This window comes from Pleurodeles waltl, chromosome 2_2, assembly GCF_031143425.1.
Source record: "Pleurodeles waltl isolate 20211129_DDA chromosome 2_2, aPleWal1.hap1.20221129, whole genome shotgun sequence".
Classification (NCBI taxonomy): domain Eukaryota; kingdom Metazoa; phylum Chordata; class Amphibia; order Caudata; family Salamandridae; genus Pleurodeles; species Pleurodeles waltl.
This window is the reverse complement of record NC_090439.1, coordinates 1,026,475,097-1,026,495,399: the sequence shown is the minus strand read 5'-3', so window position 1 is coordinate 1,026,495,399 and position 20,303 is coordinate 1,026,475,097. Positions and strand designations below refer to the sequence as shown.

The 20,303-nt window shown below is 43.8% G+C and overlaps 1 protein-coding gene across 1 annotated transcript in view; it reads left to right on the top strand.

Moving 5' to 3' along the window:
* LOC138278166 (vomeronasal type-2 receptor 1-like) overlaps positions 1 to 20,303 on the top strand; it is a 198,789-nt gene that overhangs the window by 95,680 nt on the left and 82,806 nt on the right. The window contains exon 5 of the mRNA XM_069219245.1: positions 13,946 to 14,069. Within this exon, the coding sequence (XP_069075346.1) occupies positions 13,946 to 14,069 (124 nt within the window). The remainder of the gene's footprint in view (positions 1 to 13,945; positions 14,070 to 20,303) is intronic.

Below are 20,303 nucleotides of genomic sequence, written 5' to 3'. Positions count from 1 at the left end.
ATGATTTAGATCTGTATCCCATTTTAGACGGAGTGCTCGTAATGATACCCCTAAATGTATCCTCAGGCCTCTACATAGCCAGCGAAGTAAATGACTGCAATGACCTATTGTATGTAATGCATTTAGGAATTCAAATGTGATTAGTTCCGTACCTTCTCGTGCCCAAAATTGGCACACGTAGCGGATTAGTCCTGCATGTATAAGGAACAGAGTATCTGGCAACCCATGGGTATATATAAATTATAGGTGTCTCATTAAGACTCCGTCTGCAAACAACTTCGACACAGTCATGGTTTCTGACTGTTCCAAAGGCTCCAATCTCTGCACCATCAAGGTTCCCATTGCCAATGGAATTCCTCTCAGTGGTATATTTGGAGCATAAGGAATGGGCATACACTTATATCACAGTGCCATTCGCCAATACGCTCTGGCCACTTGTACCAGTATGGGGGCGTTGCGAGGTGCGGACGTGTTTGGGTACAGCAACCTATGTAATTGTCTATTTTGCACCAAATACTATTAGATAACCTTGTTAGTTCCCTTTGCTCACATAATTCGACAGTGAAGTCTGCATCTTGCTTAAACAATTGAGAACCCAATACTCTGTCCAGTCCAATATTCTGAAGAACATGTAGACCCTGAGATAGAAAATAGTACTATAAGTGATCAGGGTCCTGACGTCTGCCCTCCACGTCTAGCTGAGGAGGAACATCGCTGCATTAAGTAAGACAGACAAAACCAGTTCGAGATAGGCAAACTTGTCTGGTCCAGTTGTATCCTGAAACTAAAGATCATGTGTCATCTGAGGATTTATGGATGGAAACAGGGCCATACTATCCATGGTGTCAGACTCAGAACCATCTTCCTATGACGTGTCAGCGATGTCCTGGTCAGCGCAAGCATGCAGCTGTGAAGCCGAACAAAGCACCTCTGGCCGGCCGAACAGAGCTTTTTGCAAAGAGGGCACACAGCCACCAGCCCTCACCAGGGACCCAGCCGGGGGGGGGGGGGGTGGTCAGCAACAACACCTTTTCCTTTGTGGCCTGGGAGGATCCCAAGTCCCATCCCCAGATCTGTTGAGGTTGGGGAAGGTGGTATCCAGCCATTCACTCGCCGTCTCCGACGAGTCAAAAAACACCATCCTTTTATCATGTTGAATTCGTAACTTTGCTGGGAACAGAAGTGCATAGGTGACTCCGGCCATTCGTAGGTCTTGCTTGATATCTTGAATGGTAGCTCACCTCCGTTGAACCGATACTGTATAGTCTGGAAACAATGAGACCTTTGCGTTATTCCCCAGGATTGGGGACTTCTCCCGGGCCACTCCAAGCAGCGCATCCCGGTCTTTGTAATTCAAAATTTGTGCGACAATGGATTTAGGAGGAGCTCCAGGATTAGGTTTTTTAGTCGGAACTCTGTGTGCTCTTTCGACTACAAATATATCTGATAGCCCCTCCGGGGCCACCATCATTCGGAGCCAGTCTTCTATGTATTATGTTGCCACCTGTCCCTCTGTCCTCTCCGGTAGCCTCAGGTGTGCGGTTCGCTCCTATTACCTGGATCGTTATTCCCTCTTAATATTCTGTGGTCAGTCGTGCTCTTGGCAAGGGAGTACTCAGCCTGTCCCACAGAATCGTCCACTAAGATTCCTCCTTCCTCCTGCAAGATCTAGTTTATAGGCACCTCTCCACTTGTATATACAACGTTTATCTGGACTCTATGGGACTCCACCAATTGCCCCCTTTCTCTAATGTTGTCTGGCCAGCGCTAACACCAATGTCTGTTCCGTTTCTACAAGTGTTCCCACTCACTTTTTCCGAGACTGCCTTTAGATCACCTGGGAGTACATGTGGCCAGGGCAAACTGCACCTAACATTGAGGCTCCACTGCCCCTTCCATGCAATATGTCCAGGCCGAGTTGGCAGGTGGCCATGCTAGCCCCCCCAACCACATGGGCTGCCGCTGGCCCTTGATTATAGCCAAACCCCTGTTGAGCTTAGGAGCTAGTGGCACACAAGTAGAAAAGGGGGGGCTGCCTGGCTTCTACTCCGTGGCTCCGTGGAGGCGAGGAGAGGGCCCTCGGGCTGCCTCGATGACTCTGGCCATCCCACTCCACTCACCCCCGAGCCCTCCCAGGGCACCGGGCCTCGATCTCTCCTCTGTCGGATCTTGTAAGATTTTGGTGAGGGTTTCAGGTATTCGCCTCTCTTCTCAGCCGTCTGCCCACACTGGTCCAAGCCTTAGCCATCCGCACATCATGGCTGCTACTCACGTTGCGCCAGACCTAGGCCATTCTGCGTCCATCCGCTCCATCACAGCCCGACAATCATCATCTTCGTCCCTCCTCTGCGCCGTAGCACTGCATCTCTGGGCCACAGAACATCTTTGGAGCTAGAGACGGGTATAAGGGAAAGGATTAAGCAAGATTAACTCGGGCCGGCCTGGGAGCCTCCTCGCTACGCGTCCGCTATCTTGGGCGGTTAGCCTCACCCCCTGGCCTAATCCTTCCTTTATAATACATATGTCATCCCAGCGTAGACCCTAAGTAGCTCATAGGGCAGGGTGCAGTGTATTTAAAATGTTGGACATGTACTTTTCAACTTTTCATTTTCTGGTTTTGAAAAAACTCCTGCATTTCTTTTTCAGAACTGTGAGGCCTACCTCTTCCATAGGATAACTTTGGGTTGCTTTTAGTAAGTGCTAACGTTTGATTGAGAACAGGTGAACATTTCATGTTTGGTGTCTGAGAAGTTATAATTAAAAATTCTCCTTAATAAAAATTTCAGATTTTAAGTTGCAATTTTGAAAATGCCACTTTTAGAAAGTTGGCATTTTCCTGCCCTAACCATTTGGGCCCATAGTTATACTTTTTTTGTGCCGCATTTGCGTCATTTTTTTTTACGCAAAAACTGCGTAGGCTTATAAAAAGTATAACGGTGGGGCTTAGTGCCTGCAGCCTGTTTCTGGGTCTCATGACTGAGTGTAGCTGGCAATTGGACTTTAATCATTCCTCCCAGACAGCCACACAACAGAGGGATTAAGTGTGCCTGAAGGGCCATTAACTGGAAGTATGGAGGGGGCATGGGGCGGAGCTGGGCACAGCCACACTCGCAACTGAATAGGCTGTGTCCTGCCTTTATACAAAGGACATTTCACCACTGCATTGTTCGTACAGCCAGCTTGGAGCCACAGACAGGGCGACTGGAAACTTGTAGTACTTCAAAGGGGAATTCTCTAGAACCTTCTCCTACTTCAAAGAAGGCACCAGGGATTAGAATAGAACTCTCAAACCCACTTTTCAGTACACCTCTGTACCTGTGGATACTACAGACGAAGGGCTGTTGTGCTGCCTTGATGCCAGATGGACTGCTACTTTGCTGCCCTGCTACTCTACTTGCTGAGAGGGAAGACAGGACCTGCACCCTTCATCCCAGGCTGAAGTGCCTCCAAGGGTCAGCTGCCTGACCTCCTATTCTGAGCTACAGGGACATAACAAGCTCCTGAGGCTCACTGCAACTGCCCAGCTGACCTGCTGCCTAGAAACCCCGAAACCGGTCCCAGCATGCTTGTTTCCGGTCCAGTGAGGACCTGACTTGGCAGTTCGGTTTGGACTGTTCCCATGAGGAACAGGGTCAAGACTGATTTGCATATGGCTGGGTCCAAACTGGGGTGGCATGGTGAGCAAAAGAACGATGGATTAAACCCAGATCTATGACTGGGGGTGAGTGTTTGACAATGTTCAGCATTCCGTCCATCACTTGTTGTTTTAGATGTGCAACTGCACCTGCCTGAGACCTACTGGTTTTTGCTGTACTGAGTTCCTGACCCTTGGTGTGGCATTGGGTGAGCTCCTCTTCAAAGAAAAGGAGGAATCCTAAAGTTTTGGGCTCTGCGCGCTCACAAACTGGTCTTTTCATGCCAAGAGCCTGCAGTGAACCCAACTTTTCACACCACACGGGCCACCAGCGAAAAGAGATCTGCACTTCAAGCCACAGCATAAACAGCTCACGATGACGCCAACGTGAAGCTCCAGCAGTGACTGTCCGCCCAACAGGATCTTTGTGCTACAGCAGTGACCTCTGTGATGTCCAGCCTGCTCTTCGCATTACATCAATGACCATCCACAATGCTTTCGTTGCTCCTTGCGGCCCTCTCCACCGCAAACGTAACTGGTTGCACTGGACTTTGGAAGGTAGCTCTTTTATCTGGTCTAACCTGGACCCTGCATCCAGCCCACAATCAATTGCTTTTGGCCTGAACTTGTGACTTTCACCCAGTCTTGCATGCCCAGATGACCGCAAGTGGCGCTTTGTATTTTTGCTATTTTTAAGGGCTTTACTTACTTGAAATCTTTACAATTGCATATTTCTGGTTCTACTGATTGGATTTTTGTAATTTTGGGCTCAATGAATTTATTACATGTTGCTGTATTTTTCTACACTGGTGTGGGAATTTTGTTGTGTAGTGTTTTCACTTTATTACTGTTTGAGGTGCTTCATAAATACTTTACACATTGCTTCTAAGTTAAGCCTGACTGGTTTTGTGGGCAGCAACCAGAGGGTTAAGCACAGGTTAATTTGAGGTTTGCTGAAGACTTCACCCTAACACAAGTTGTGGCCGCTGCTTGAGTAGGGTTTCACCCCGCATGACCTGCAACCCAATTTCCAACAATAGAGAACCCCTAGCTCTACTTGTTTTACTTCTGTCCTTTTGTTCTTGGCTTTCTGTTCACTTTTCTTTCTGAGTCTAATTTCAGCTCTTTTTACTTTCTGAGTTTTCAGCTAGTCAGGGGTCCCAGTTAAGGAATTGTAGTTCAGGATTGTTGTTCTCGTACCTTAAATTAGAGGTGTAAAACATTGCATTTGATTTGTAGAATCTCTGGAAATTTCAGAGGGTCGTTAGTGTTCTACTTCGATCATGGAAGCACTAGAACTTTTGGAGGGTTGTTATTGAGTCAATAGATTTTATTACAGTATTCTTGTAACTTGTACAGTTGTGTGATTTGAATAATGCATTTTTTAAAGGTTGAATTAAAAGCATGGGGAAAAAGGCTATTGGTAATCAACATTCCTGCAAATTTTAAAGAAAGCAAACTATTATCAATTGAGAATTGTACAAATGGTGCCACCAACAATTTAATTGAGGAGGTTGAGTTATAATTGCACCTAAACCTCCTAAAACCAGTGACCTAGACTCCAAATCGGGCCTGACTTAAAGGCTGGCTGAACGGGAATTCCATTGCAATGGCAACAGTGCTCCCTCCCTGCCAACATTATGGTTTACCCGTCCAATTTTGATTCAACTGGACCATAGTTTGACAACAGTGAAAACTACTCTATCTCTGCTGTGGTCAAAATTCTCTGGCCCAGATGGAGTAAGGGCCAACAGAGATTAGGCTATATGTCTGTCCACCTAATTTAGATGGGTGGATTTATAGACATTTTACAATGCCTGTCCCTGTCGGGAAAAACCTGGCAGTAAGGGACACTGAAGAGTGCTCAATGCCCCACTCGCCAGGGAGGAAACTCAAAAAGGAAACAGTGTTACTTTACTCTATGACTCTGTCATGTTTGACGGAGCCATCAGACAAAGTTACAATGCTTTTGCAGGAACCGCCTTTAAAGAGGTTCCCGTCAATGCTTGAAATGCCCACTGAGCTGACAGACATTTCGAAATTTGTCATTTTTCACCTCCATCAGGGTGCCGAAATAATTTATTCTATCGCACTGGCAGAGGAAGGTGGACTGCCCAAGTAAAAATTAGGCCTTTATTTAGAAAATAGCGAAAGTTTTGTTGCAGAGCCTATATCACCTCCTCCAGTACTTGTGTTTTTATTAAGTTTATGTGACCTGTTCTAAGAGGTTTGAGCCACTCATCAATGTTCCTCCTGAGGTTGCAGCAGACAGCAAGAGACACATGGGGGCAGAACATGATAGGAAGTTATCTTCCCAGTTGATGATCCACCATGTAATTCCACTGAAGATGAATGTAATTTAATCAGGGAATTTTAATTGAAAAGAAAATCGATTTTAGAAAGGTTGTGAGCTTGTTAAGTGACCTTTTCTAAAAAAAAATATTTTTTTTACCAACAATAAAGTTGAATGTCCCAAACTATTGGCCTCCTCGGGGGTCGCTATTGCGAATGACATTGAACCTTCTCTGGGGGAAAGACATTGTATCATGGAACAAGCAACACACTCTGGAAGGATAACTGCTCCTAGTTCTTTATGCCAACCTTTGTGTTCTGATAGTATGCAGAGTCCTGATTTACACTCTTACCGTTGTCCCACCTGGGTGTGACAATAGACATGGAATTACTGGTAACAAATATCAGAGCAGCTTGGGCTATAAATTGTTGGAGGAGCAAGGTAGGGCTGTTTATTCATCTCATTATGGGGTCCTTTGCCCCAAAACAATTATCAATTTTCATATGGATAATATGTCAAGGCCGATTTACCCAAACAGTGTAGTCATAGCGCATGTCCCACAGCTAAAACAGAGCTCTCAAGAAGATCACAGTTTATTACAAAATAAGGATATCCACTAGATTACGAAGATCTGGCAGTGCTGATTCATTGCTCATTTGAACTTACTGCATTTTTTGCGTCATTGTAATCCAGTGCATAAATTGGATTATATAGAGGGGAGGTTGGTCTATGGATTTATCTTGCATGACCATAGATTTCTCCTACTGGCAAACTCTGAAATTAAGTTTTAAATAATACCTGTGCAAAACCCAGAGCTGGTTTCAAATGACAAATAATATCAGAATGACTTGTAGCAACGCAAAATCACTTTCTTAAATTCTGATAAATTCTCTAAAAGCAATTGATTGACTCTCATGGGCTCTGTTGATTCATTTTGTGGAGCTAGCCCCAACTTTAGAAGAGCTGTTTTTTTCCCAGAGTTCTTTTTCTGTTACACATAGAGAATCAAATATTAATGTTAGATGCTCAGATTCTTTGAATTCTTATTGAGGTACTTCAAAATCCCATGAACTTCTCCAGTTTAGATAGTAGCTGTAATTAAATCTAAACTAGTAGATGTGGATGGGGCACATTCATTGATGACTTCCATTTTTAGGGTCAAGCGAGCAAGTGGTCTGGCCTGTTGTAATTTCTCTGTGGCCTTTTAACCACACCCAGTCTTGCTATTTATTGTTTGTTGTGCTTGTCTTAAATGCTTCATTTTTATTGCTGCATTTTGTGAAATGTCCCACCTTTGTGTGCTGAGTTCCATCCCAGGCAATTTCACTAAGTGAAAATGTTTGTTGGCCATCACACTACGTCACGCTTCCTCCTGTTACAGCATGTGATGGCCCTTCCTCTGGGTTCCGGTTGACTTTAATTCCCACTGCGATCCTATGTAGACAGTCACACAGGGAGTTAATAAATCTCCGTTCACGGTGGCTGTGGCACTTTGAATTGACTAGTTTTTTTTTTCATTTTCAATTTATGTGGCAAGAAAAGTCCAGTTAGGGATTAACAATGCTAATAGCTCCATAGCTCCAACTCGAGCAAACGCGAGACCTATTGCATTGCAAATGCTTGTTTTCCTTTGCAAGAGACAAAGGCCATGGCTGTAATACATAGATTGGGTTTTAAAACGTTATTCATTGAGACACATGGTTCTAAGTTATAAAGATGATCGGAAGTTTAACAGTGTGTGTTAAAGTTTCACTAGTTTGTAAGCTCAAGCCCATTAATACGTACTCAGATGACATCCTTTGTGTGATTATACATTTTTCTTGTGGGGAGTCAATCGTCCTAATAAACGTCACCAATAGGGAGATTCCCTCTAACGAAAAGTCTGTCATCCTAAATCAACCTGATGACATATCAGAACTGTACTGCAAAAATAACTTGGTGATTATTGCAGGTGACTTGCACACAGACTTTGAAGCCTTTGCTGTGGCCTATGATCCTATTAAGAAGATTTCGAGTTTGGTGGAGGGGTTACTCCCTCACAACAGTGATGGATATCCCGTTCACCGAAACATAAATCCCATTATGGCCTATGAGATTTATATTTCAGTAGACTGGATAGCTATCACCTTTGTGATGGAGTAACTCCTCTGTAACACTCTAAATTAGGCCCTACTTCATTAGTGGCCAAAAAACAAGTAAGACCCCTGGTCTAGACAAAGTTACTGGTGACCTCTTTCTTTCAGAACCCATGGTATCATGATACCCTTGGTATCCCAATTGTTACAGTAATATGCCCACTGCCAGCACCCTTATCATCAGACAACAGAATGTCTCTTTCGGAGGGGGGATCCAGATCTAACCTCTTTCTCTAGGTGAAGGAAAGAAGAAATGCTAGCTGCCCAACTCCAGCCAATCATGCACTTCCTAGCTTCTCCAACAATAGACTTTAGCTGTCCTGCTCTCCAGTGCAGTGATAGGTGTTTGGGCACATTACACCAAGACCAATGACACATATGGTAAACGAGACAAGTCAGTGATTGAGAGAAGCACATCAGTAGTTGGAGATATTGCTGATGTATGGATGAGTCACAGAGGTCTGCACATCAGTGTGAAGTGGCACCAGACTTACTTTTGCAAGTAATGTAGAATAGGCCTCTTTGATAATGCTACTACACTGATACAGATTTGAAGAATAGGCTATTTTCAGAACAGCAGTCAAAGCCTGAAAACAATATATGTATCTGTACAGTTCCATACCTGGCAAATGCAAAGGAATAGCTTTCTAAGTGCTTGGTGTCAGTCTTTTTTGTCCAGCCACCTTGAAGTCACGCCCTTTTTGGTTCAACATTGTTTATTTTCTGCTCTTGATTCAGTGTATTTTTGACTACCTTAATTGTAACCACAACTTACAAGCAGGAATGTTTCCTGGAAGCTGGAAATCAGCTTTTATTGAGCCCCTGGTGCAATATACTCAACTTTTTTTATTAGATCTACCTTTACATCAGTCCCAAATATGGTGCATAGGAATTGGGAGACAGATTGAGGACCAGCAGCCAGTTCATATGTGGGTTAAGTAGCTTCTGCTTTGCTGCTGTTATTGTCTCTTCTCCAGTTGGGCCATGAAACTGATACATGTCACACACCTCCCTCCCAGTGTCAGTGCTGGGCTTGCTTAATCAAAGCTGAACATCCCAAGGATTTACCACCTCCAATGTTTCCCTCACAATAAGAGATCTACTCACTTTGCATTTCACTTTGATGGCCTCTGCAACTGGCACCCCCCTGGCCAAGTCACATGACCCACATAAGGTTACTGGATGCTTGACCGTTCCTAATCAATACCTTCTTTCTCAACGAGGCTTAGATAAATTCTCAAACCGCTGATACTGTAACACAACTTAGTGACCAGCAAGAACTATCACCTGCAGACCTCATTCTTCGTGAGGGTTGCCACTCCTGTTTATGCTATAGGATCGTTCTCTAAGAGCAGTCCTTCTTTTTAGATTGACAGAAGGGGAGGGGTTGTCAACTAGGTGACTGATATGGCTGATTCCATTGAATATCCTCTAGAGCAAGTCTGCTTGCTTGATTTTCTAAAGCATACCTAGAATAAAAAAGATAAGATCCTAAAGAAAACAAATAACAAGTATTCCATCTGTTGAACCAATCAAGTGTTAGCCTAAGGTGGTGTGATCCAGCAGTCGTGATAAGAGCTATGGCTGAGCACCTGTACCAATGAGAGTTATTGCCGTTAAGTACAGAATATAAAAGTCCACACCAAATTAGGTAACAGGAACAATGTACTAAGAATAAAAATGACCAAATGATGATTATTGGAGAAATAGTTTAACCACCACGCCAGGAAGAACAGTGTCTTATTAAGTAACCTATGATAAAAGACATTGCAATGGAAGTAAACTCAAAATGAAAATAAATAGAAACGCCGAGTTGCCCTTGGGTTGTGGCATCTCAAATGAACGAGCATGTGGATATGGCTGGATTTAGTTGATTGTTAATTCTTGACATTTTGTCCCACCTATGCAACCTGCGAGATGTATTTTGGCAGGGTATCTAACAATCATGTAGACACCAAGTAGGAGCCCTCTTTGACTCCCATTTGTTGAGTAGAAACGTTGTCTGTGGGATCGAGGATGGCCTGCAATACTTAGATGTGGATATATTAGTCCGGGGAGAAGATTTCTGCATTCAAATATAATGTTTTTTTGGAGTGGGGCCAAGGCACAGGTTATATGAGGCTGCCTGGATGTGATGCCTGTGGAGTTGTTTTCTGTGTGATAAGAAATTCGCCTAGTGGGAAGGGGTAGTGAGGAACTCTAACAAGGTCGTCTCTTGGCCATATGGATATTTCTGCTTCACTCCCGTCTTCTGATTTTTTGAAATGCCTATCATGCAAAACAGGCAAATGTTTGCAAAAAAAGATCTTACTTTGGTACATCTATTTATTGAGATCCTATAAACTATTGGGCAGACTTCTGGTTCTGGATTATTTCTAATCTTCTTTTCTTCATAATCTCCTCAGACAAGCACTCTAGCAGGCAGGCAGCTATCACCAGAAGTGTTGACTGAAATATCCTTGTGTATGGTTAAGGTACCTGGCTCTTTTGGATCTTGGAATTACGTCCATACAGAGTAAGGATCCTGGTAGAGGTAGGGGCAGCTCTGTTAGTGTGTTTCTGGCAGTCACTATTCTAGTTCAACAGGCAGAGATGTCTTTCTTCTTCTTCCAAACTGGTTCTATTTGTGAAATATCAGTGGTCCACGCATACCAATGATCTTAATTCATTCTGCAAAATGTCTCCACGCACCTCACATCCACTTTTATCACAGAGTAATGATGTTCCTCTTCAGTACTAGTGCTTGGTGGCACAAAAACTCTCCATCATGAAAGTCTACAATCTGCAACCACCCACCTTGAATTAGTACAGCCCGGCTGAAAGGCATTCAAGCACTTTCTGCTGACACAGTGGCAGGGTCATCCACAGAGGGGACAGATGACCTAGGATTAAAAAACTTCTTGAATAAAACTCTGTTATGGTTAGGCTTTCAACTTCTGCAAGCCCAAGATACCTAGCCCGTCTCCTGACTATTCTGTGTTATTGTGAAGCTTGAGAGCAAATGGGTTAGATAGGGTCGTTAAAAGGAAGAGGTGTGAAGCCCTTGTGTTTACAACAGTGAGATATCTCATGCATTCACTTAATCCGGGCCAAAAACAAAATCTAAAATTAGTAACTTTGCAAATTTTGCATTTGAATATAAATTTTTATTCACTTAGAATTTTTTTTACATTCAACACACAGTGGAACCATTGCAAAGAAGTGTAACTTAACTATATATTTTATACTAGTGTGCTAGAATTTCTATCGATACCTGAAAGTGCAGTGTAGAAGTAAGTAAGTTAGTTTAATATTCTTCCCCACTGCTACAGCATGAAAGAGAGAGATAAAATGAGCAAAGGATGTACACAGCATTAGCAACCTCCCAACGTAACTTGTTATTAGATAATGTCAAAAGAAAACATATTATTAACTCCTCCTGTGCTGTTGAATGGTATCAGACATACATTGATGCCCACCTCAAACAAGAGCACTCCCACTGAAAAACTATTAACTAGTAGAACCGTAACCATTCAGGCTGGAGTAACCCTGAATTACCTTCGTAAAGTCTTCTTCTTCCTCTGGCTGGGCTGGAGATCACCCCAGTTCTGATGACTAGCAATTTTACAGGGATCAATTGTTTTCGAGCTTTTCAATCTGAAGTCTATTTTAATATCTTGAAACTGTTATATTTTGTGTGGCCTGACACATTTCCAGAAGCAGATGAATTGTGAAGTGTCTGTTTCTAACTGTTGCCACCGTGGTGAAGGCTTACCTCTTGTGTGACCAACCATAGGTTTTCCTCCTCCATCGTATGTCTTTCATTAATATTCAGTGGGAAGCCGGAACACTTTGCTATTGTCAAATGGGGCTGAGATTCTCTTAGAAAACGTCTCTGTTGGAAATACTCAAACAAACCCATCTCATGTCTTCCCCTTCCAATAGGGTTAGGACTCCCAGCACTCTCACTTGACAGGTTCTTGTGAAATCTCCAAATCCAGTATAATAGGACAATAGTGCAGTTTTACAAAAAGTGATCCTGTATTTCAAATTCATATTCACAGTTGATGGAACATGAACTCGAAATACAGGATCACATTTTTAAGATTGCACTATTGTCCTAATATAGAGTATTTTGAAAATGTTACATTAGTTGTCAGCCCGTAACTTTTGTTCTGTGGCTTCTTCTCCAATATCTGTTTGTTGCACCAAAAAGACATTCTCTGAGAGTTTTCTAATAGTGCGGTAAGACCCCAAATACCACCAATTCTCGTTTTGGTCATCTATGTTGGTCCACAGATGCCCCAGAGTTGACATTTACTGTAGATGTGGAGTGTCCTCCTTTTGGACTCTGAGGGGTAAATTCTTGCCCTCTTTGGTGGCTTGTCAAGACCCAAATGACAAACAGTCAAAAACATTGAAGTGATACACCCATTCCTGCTCCATGGTCTCCATTAGCACACAATCCCTCAGACTGGAGATGCATACCTGCTCATCTGCATGGCGCTAGCTGATTCACAGATGACGGGATTGGTTCTAGGGTCCTGTGCAATAAAGTGTGTCATAATATTACGCTATCACATGCATCCAACCCTGCTAAAAATGGCTGACATCGGTGGAAACATCTTGAGGAATACAGAGCACATTCAAAGGGTGACAGGTGCCCACAACTTTCCAACCATCAGAAATAGTTGCAGGCATGTGGGTACAACAGAAATAATCCAGAAAAGCTTAGATGACAAGATAGGCTCCCCACAGAGGTAACATCATTCAAACTCCACAGAGAAAATATCTTTGTTACAGTGCAAATATTATGAAGAGCACTGAGAGGAAATTTGACAGATGAATGCTGATATTATTGTCCAAAAATGGCATGACTCTGGAAGTGACTTTCTTCATTCGTGTCGGTGTATGTCTGGAGAACGTAACCCATTCTGGAGACATTAACCCCTGCTAAATCACTATGACCACACATGGAAAATGGGTGATGTTGGGGCATAGTTTATTGTAGTATCCACTGGAAAAAAACTTTGTTGTATTTAAATATCATCTTCCCTACACTCAATATTGAGCTTACCTGCAACAAAGAAACACAACTATGGCCCACGCTCAACATTTTTTAGCCCCATTTTTCTTTCATACACAATGTGCATTCATGCTACCACAGAAGTGTGCAGATGCCTGGTCTTTGCTTGAAGACGTGCTGTTGTAGTAAGATAAATGTATAGGTTATTTTACGTTATCATTTGTTCTGTGATTGTATGCACTTTGCAAACTATATGGATCTTCAGAACCGAGGCTGGCACATTGCCTGTGTTCTTGTTTTACTTTTATTTGTGTATATTAATGAATGATCACTATGTATTTAATGGAGTATCTTTTTCTAAGGTCTATGACATCTGCAGCTTTCGCCTTGACAATGTGAATCTAATGAAACTGAGGATAGCAATGACTACAATGGCCCTGAAGTTATTCAGTTGCTCTTATGATGTTTCTATTAGTAGGTGCTGCTGTTTTGCATCTCATTTATAGCTGTATGTTGAAGGTAACACTTGGTTCATTGATGTGCGATGAAAGAGTGGAATGAGACATGCATCCATGCATGAAGAAGGGATAGATAATGACATGTAGTACTACTGTCATGTCTGCATTGACTGTTTTGAACACCCTTACACCGCAGATGGGTTCTACTTCAGATACTGCTTCTTGCACTAAACCAAGAAGGTGGATCCAAAGAATTGTATAAAAGCTGTTTTTAAAGAGTATGTAGGGAACGATACCAAAACAAATTAAATAGACCAGGATAATTGAAAGCATTATCCTTTATGACCTTTTATATCATGCATAAAATAATATTTTCTTTCTGAGGATTGTGAGTTTTCATTGTACCAAAAATGTTTTTAGATCCCACAGTCGAAATGCAGTGATCCATGCCGCCCAGGACATAGAAAGGTGACACAGCCTGGACTGCCAATTTGCTGCTTTGACTGTATCATGTGCTCTGAGGGCGCGATCTCCAATCAAACTGGTAGGTTCACTGTAATACACGCATGACATAGGGCATCAAGTATACTACAGCAAGCCTGAGGGAATCAAGGGAGAACCAAGAAAGTATCTGGCAGGCTGAGCATAAATCTTGAAACATTGTGTGTATGTCCTGGGTCAGTCCTGATTACTACTTACCCGGTAATCAAGACTGACCTAGACAGTTACTAAGTGAATCCAAAACACTATGATCAATTTTCGAAGTGTCCCGATCACAATATTAAAGTGGTAATGCATTGAAAAGTGCTGCCCATGGGTGCACTTCTTTCAGGACAAATGTATAGGTCCCTGGAGATATACAAAGTCAAATACAGCGCAAAAACATCTACCAACTGAAGGCAGTCAATGATGCCACTGCTTATAACATACTAATAATAACTTCTCATATACTGTGATTGCCGTCAATCTTGTTTAGTAGCACTGCTGATAACACATATTACTTTCGCCAAACTCAGGGCCAATTGTTTTTGACATGGGTTTCTACGTGTAATCTGCAAGTTTTTTTAGGTTCAGAAGCTTTACTTATGTGAGAACAAAGTTAATGGTAATTAAAATAAAGTATATATAAATATATGAACATATATGTATATATATATATATATATATATATATATATATATATATATATGATGTACTAAAAGTAGACTTTTCTCAAAGTTCTAACACCTAACAGGAACATATATCAAACTGTTATCTAGAGGTTCAGCATTGTCCTTGGCATCACACATTTCCACTAACACATTTATCTCACTCCTATCAAACCCTGATCCATATGAATTATGGTATCTTGTCCTAACCCATTTCATCCTTCTCTCGACTATCTCCGCATATTCATCCCGGGTTGCTTAGGTTTCCTCAAAATTTAAAAAGACATTGGTAGAAATTGTGTTTCTGGTTGAGTGGGGTATTAGCTCTAGTCAAACAGTTAACCACAATCCTAATGAGGGTAAGGCACAAGCAAACCCTAATTTAACCTGTGCTCATCCACAGGGTCTTGGCACAGGGCAGTCAGGCTTACCTTACAGGCAATGTGTAACGTAGTTGTGTAACACTTCAAACAGTAAAACAGGGAAAACACCACACAAAAAGACTCCACACTAAGTTAGGGAAATAGAGGTTATCGTAACTTAATAAATAAAACCAGACCAAAACAACAACAATCCAATAAGTAGAACTAGAGATATTGAATTTCAAATGATTTTTAAATACAAACAGTGCTAAGAAGCATAAAGCTCCAACTCTGGACATCTGGTGGCGCCGGACAGGGACACAGTCAAAAGTTTAGGCTGACTGTGATGGAGTGGTGTCTAAAGTGCAGTGACTTTGACGTGGAGGAGACTTCAAACACTTGCCTTTGAAGTGCACAGAGGTCGTCCCTTTTTGCCCTGGCTCCAGACTCACTGTGGGGGGTGGTATACAGCCCTTTGAGTAGGAACAGGACACAGCCTATTCAGGTGTAAGTGAGACTGGGTCCAGCACCTCCATTCCATCCTGTCCAGGATGGCCCATCAAGTCCCCCCTAAGCTCCATTGTGTGTGGCTGTCCAGGACGAATGCACAATGCCACACTGCCGGACATGTGATCAGAGACAGGCTGAAGGCACCAAATGGAAAAAGCAAGAAAATGCTAGTTTTCTAAAAGTGGCATTTTCAGAATTGCAGTTTAAAATCTGACTTCACCATAAATTTGGATTCTAAATTGTGATTCCAGAGACACCAGGCTTGAAGGGTTTATCTCTTTCCAATTGGGAATTACACTTATAAAGTGTAATAAGGCAATCCCAGTGCTATCCTATGGGAGAGATAGGCCTTCCAGTAGTAAAAAACAAATCTCAGAGTAAGCCAGGACTTGTAAAACTTAAAAGTATATGTCTTACCTTTTACATAGATTGCACCCTACCCTCTGTGTTGTCCGGGGCCTACCTTAGAGGTGACATATGAATAAAAAGTGAAGGCTTGGGAATGGTAAAAGGGTTATTTTGCCAGATCGAAATGTCAGTGTAAAACTGCACACAGGGGCTCTGCAATGGCAGGACTGAGCCATGGATGGGGTGCTACTTAAGTGGGTAGTTCAATCAATGCTGCAGGGCCAATAGTAGCATTTAATTTACAGGCCATGGGTACATGTAGTACCACTTTGCTAGGGACTTAAAAGTAAATTATATAAGCCAATTGGGGATGAACCAATATGACCTTATTTAGGGGATAGAGCACAAGCACTTTGGCACTGTTTAGCAGTGGTAAAGTGCACAGAGTCCTATATCAGCAAAAACGAGGTCAGAAAAGTGAAGGAGGTAGGCAACAATTTGGAGGGAAGACCACCCTAAGACTGTCAGGTCTAACACAGATCCCCTCTATGCTGAAAGAAAACTGCCTAGATCCAAGAATCACCAACAAAATCTATTCTGCCATTACGCGTCTGTTCTTATCTTGATAACTAGACATGAGCAAAAGATAATAGATCCACTCTCCGTGTTACCTGGTTATTTGCATACTTTCCCTGGCACCTAAGCTGTACTTACGGCCTGACTTAGAGTTTGATGGAGGGGTTACTCTGTCACAAACATGACGGATACCCCGTTTGCCGTATTACAATGTTGATAAGCTATAATGGAATTGTAATGCAGTGAATGGGATGTCCGTCACATTTGTTACAGAGTAATCAACTCCACCAAACTCTAAATCAGGCCTGTGGTCTTCAGGTCTCTCTTGGTGTCTCATGCATATTTTAATTAATAATGTTTTTTCTTTTACTGCTCCAAAACAGTCGGCCAGTCATTATCGCCCTTTCTGTGAAGGGTGATACATGATATTCCTGAGACTAGTCTTACTCTATTTTGTATGCCACTGTGGCTGAAATATGTGCATCTCCTCTCCCTGTGCCAGAGGACTTAAGTTGCTCCTCACTGATGACGCCCAATAAGGCTGAAACATGTCCGTAGTTGGTCGTGATATTTTGCAGAGTGGATGTGGGGTAACGTGATGCTGACTACCTCTTTCGGAGGGACATTAAGATTGATTAGGCGGTATCTATAGTGGTACAGTGTGAAAAAAAACAACAGAATAAGTACCCGTCCTGAGGTAAATTAATGCATTTCAACCATCATTTTCTGTTTTCCTAATCTTCTGCCATTTGGTTACTTAAGTGAATGTCTTTGTTAATATTGCAGATTTAGGGGGTCATTTCAACCCTGGCGGTACAAGACCGCCAGGGCTGAAATGAGGGAAGCACCGCCAACAGGCTGGCGGTGCTCCCCTGGTCATTCCGACCACGGCGGAAGCGCCGCGGTCGCACTACGGGGACGGTGGTTTCCCGCCACAATGGCCCCGGCGGTAGTAATCCACCAGGGCAGCGCTGCTAGCAGCGCTGCCCAGGGGATTACGAGTCCCCCTACCGCCAGCCTTTTCCAGGCGGTTTGAACCGCCAAGAAAAGGCTGGTGGTACGGGGAGTCGCGGGCCCCTGGGGGCCCCTGCACTGCCCATTCCACTGGCATGGGCAGTGCAGGGGCCCCCTGACAGGGCCCCTGCGGCTTTTCACTGTCTGCTGTGCAGACAGTGAAAAGCGCGGCGGGTGCAACTGCACCCATCGCACGGCCGCAACACCGCCGGCTCCATTTGGAGCAGGCTCCCATGTTGCGGCCCACATCCCCGCTGGGCCCACGCTGTTTCCGCCCGCCGGCCCAGCGGGATGTCATAATGGGCACCGCTGGAGTGCGGCCGCACGGCGGTTACAACTTGGCTGGCGGCGGTTGCCTCCCGCCAATGTTGTAATGAGAGCCTTAATTCCTTGTTTGTAATTCCTTCCTCCTTCCTCCTCTGTTCACATCTCCACTCACCTTCCTCTGATCACAGCTCTCTGCACCATCCTCTGTTTGCATCTCCCTCTGTTTATATGTACGTGAATATGAGTATATATCTATATGTATACACACACACATATATGCGGAAACCTCGTATCCAGCTACACATATATGTGTGTGTGTGTGTGTCGGTGCATGTGTATTCTTTTTATAATAGTTGCTAACTTCATCTGAATTGTATTCATCCTGAGAGGTAGCCATACGATGGAGGCGGTATTGCTCTTTGATAAATCGTTACAACCTCTTAGATTGATCACAATAATATTTATGTTAGAATTCGTTTTGCATAGAAGTAGTTACTTCCCTTTCTTTATGGAGTGCTTGTTTATTGACAATTGAGTTGTCTCGTCTCTGAGAGTGATTGGCCCAGACTCTCCTTCAGGAGCATCCATTAGAAATGGAATAATAGAATATGTTTCTTGTCCCTCTCTTGCTGCTCATGTGCAGAACAGTCAGCCTCAGGTATACCTCCTGATCTGAGTACAGTACTACAGATAGGGGACTGCTGCAGGTTTAGACAATGATACACTACTTCATTTTTATGCTGGTTATATCGCTGTGTCACGAACATTTAAGTTAGATACTCTTGACCAGTGCTGGCAGCAACCTATTCAGGCACTGTACAAACAAGAACCTTTAGAATGTAAAGGGCTAAATAATTGTAATGAGCACATGGAAATGGGTTACGATCCCTGCAGCTCCTAATATGACATGCCTGATACTAACCTTGAGTAGTAGGTAAATATAACCAAGCATGGAGACTAAAGGTCTTATTTCGAGTTTGCCAAAGCCTTACATCCGATAAGAAATGGCAGATGTCTCGTCTGCCATTGACATCAATATGGCCACATTTTGGCATATACCTCACATCTACATAGCTGTAAATAGGGCAATTTTTGAACCTCAACTATCCTTGGTTCGATTTTACAATCAGGATCGAATATCCTTTCTGAAGACCTTTAATTAAGATAATTTATGCTGATAATCTAATACCAGTTCGTAACAGAGTTTACAAATAAAAAGAATGTTGCTGCACTCAAGGATACATGGTGTGGACTGTATTTAATTTCAAGTGACTATGTGACTGGCACGCATTTGGCAACCATTGCACAAGGATCAGTTGATAACTTCGATCATTATCTGATATAAAGCTCATAGTTGAGGGGCATGGCTTGGAAGCCGAACATGGCAGCCGCACAATGACTCCGCTTAGTGTGATCACCAGGAATCTGACACAAAACCTGTGTAGGATCAGGGGGACATGACTGCAGGCTACATGACTGGACCTTCCTGAGCTCCTGAGTCAGGGTAGCAGGCTATTTCCTGGATCAATGGATGCTGGGGGCGTAACTGAGAAGGAACAGGTTGAGCGGTGAAGGGGAGTGCAGTCAAAGCCTTTGGGATGCCGTGGTCGGTGTGGTGGAGGCTCTTACTACCATGGATTTACCCATACATTTTCTCTTCCCTGTGACTACATCTTTGCCCTATAGCGCTGTGGGACCCACCCTCTAGTCCCGGGGCTTGGAGAGGCAGGCCGACTGTGGGCGAGTGTGCTTCCAAACAATTGAGCGCTGTGCCCACAGGAGGCCTGTGCTGCGTGGATTCCAATGCTACCAGCCGGTGCCCAAGCGACTGAAGAGGCAGCGCTGCTGGACTTGTTGGGAGTGATGGGGGTGCTACATGGGATCCACGCTTTCATCCATGCTTCAGACTGCAATCGTCCTGCTTCTATGTCCTGCACTCCCGCTGGACAATGGTCGGAGGAGCGGTGGGCTGTAAGGGACACCCCTGATCCCCAGAATGAGGCAAGTGGCTGCAGTGGATGTGGCGGCCCTGACGAGGCATAATAGAAGTTGCAGATGTGGCCCCATGGCAGGCAATGCAGATGATACGCAGCACCCTAGGAGTTGGGCATCAGTGATTGCAGGTGAGTGCAGCGCGGCTCCCTACAAAACAAGTTGCGAGAAGTTTGGCTCCTGCACATGTGGCTCAGGGACGTGGAGATTGAAGTGTGCTGGGGCCGGGGACCGGCATTGAGGGGTGTACTGCTGTGACGGGGACCTCCAGCCACTCATCATTATCCTCCCCACATTTTCCTCCTCCCCCTTCCCTGTGTTGGGGAAGTAAGGTTGTCACTGCTGTAGGGGACAGACCCTTCATTACAAGCCACATCCCTGGAAGGGCAGCCAATGTTGTTCTGGGGCCAACTTAATTTGCATGAGGCCCATGTTACCCTGTGTCTGGATTGGCATTTATAATACCATCAAGTACTGTCATATCCACCTACTGCAGGTACCAGGGGGCTGCTGGAAGAAGAAATCCAATGTGGAGGCAGCTGGGTTAGTTACCTGTGCAGC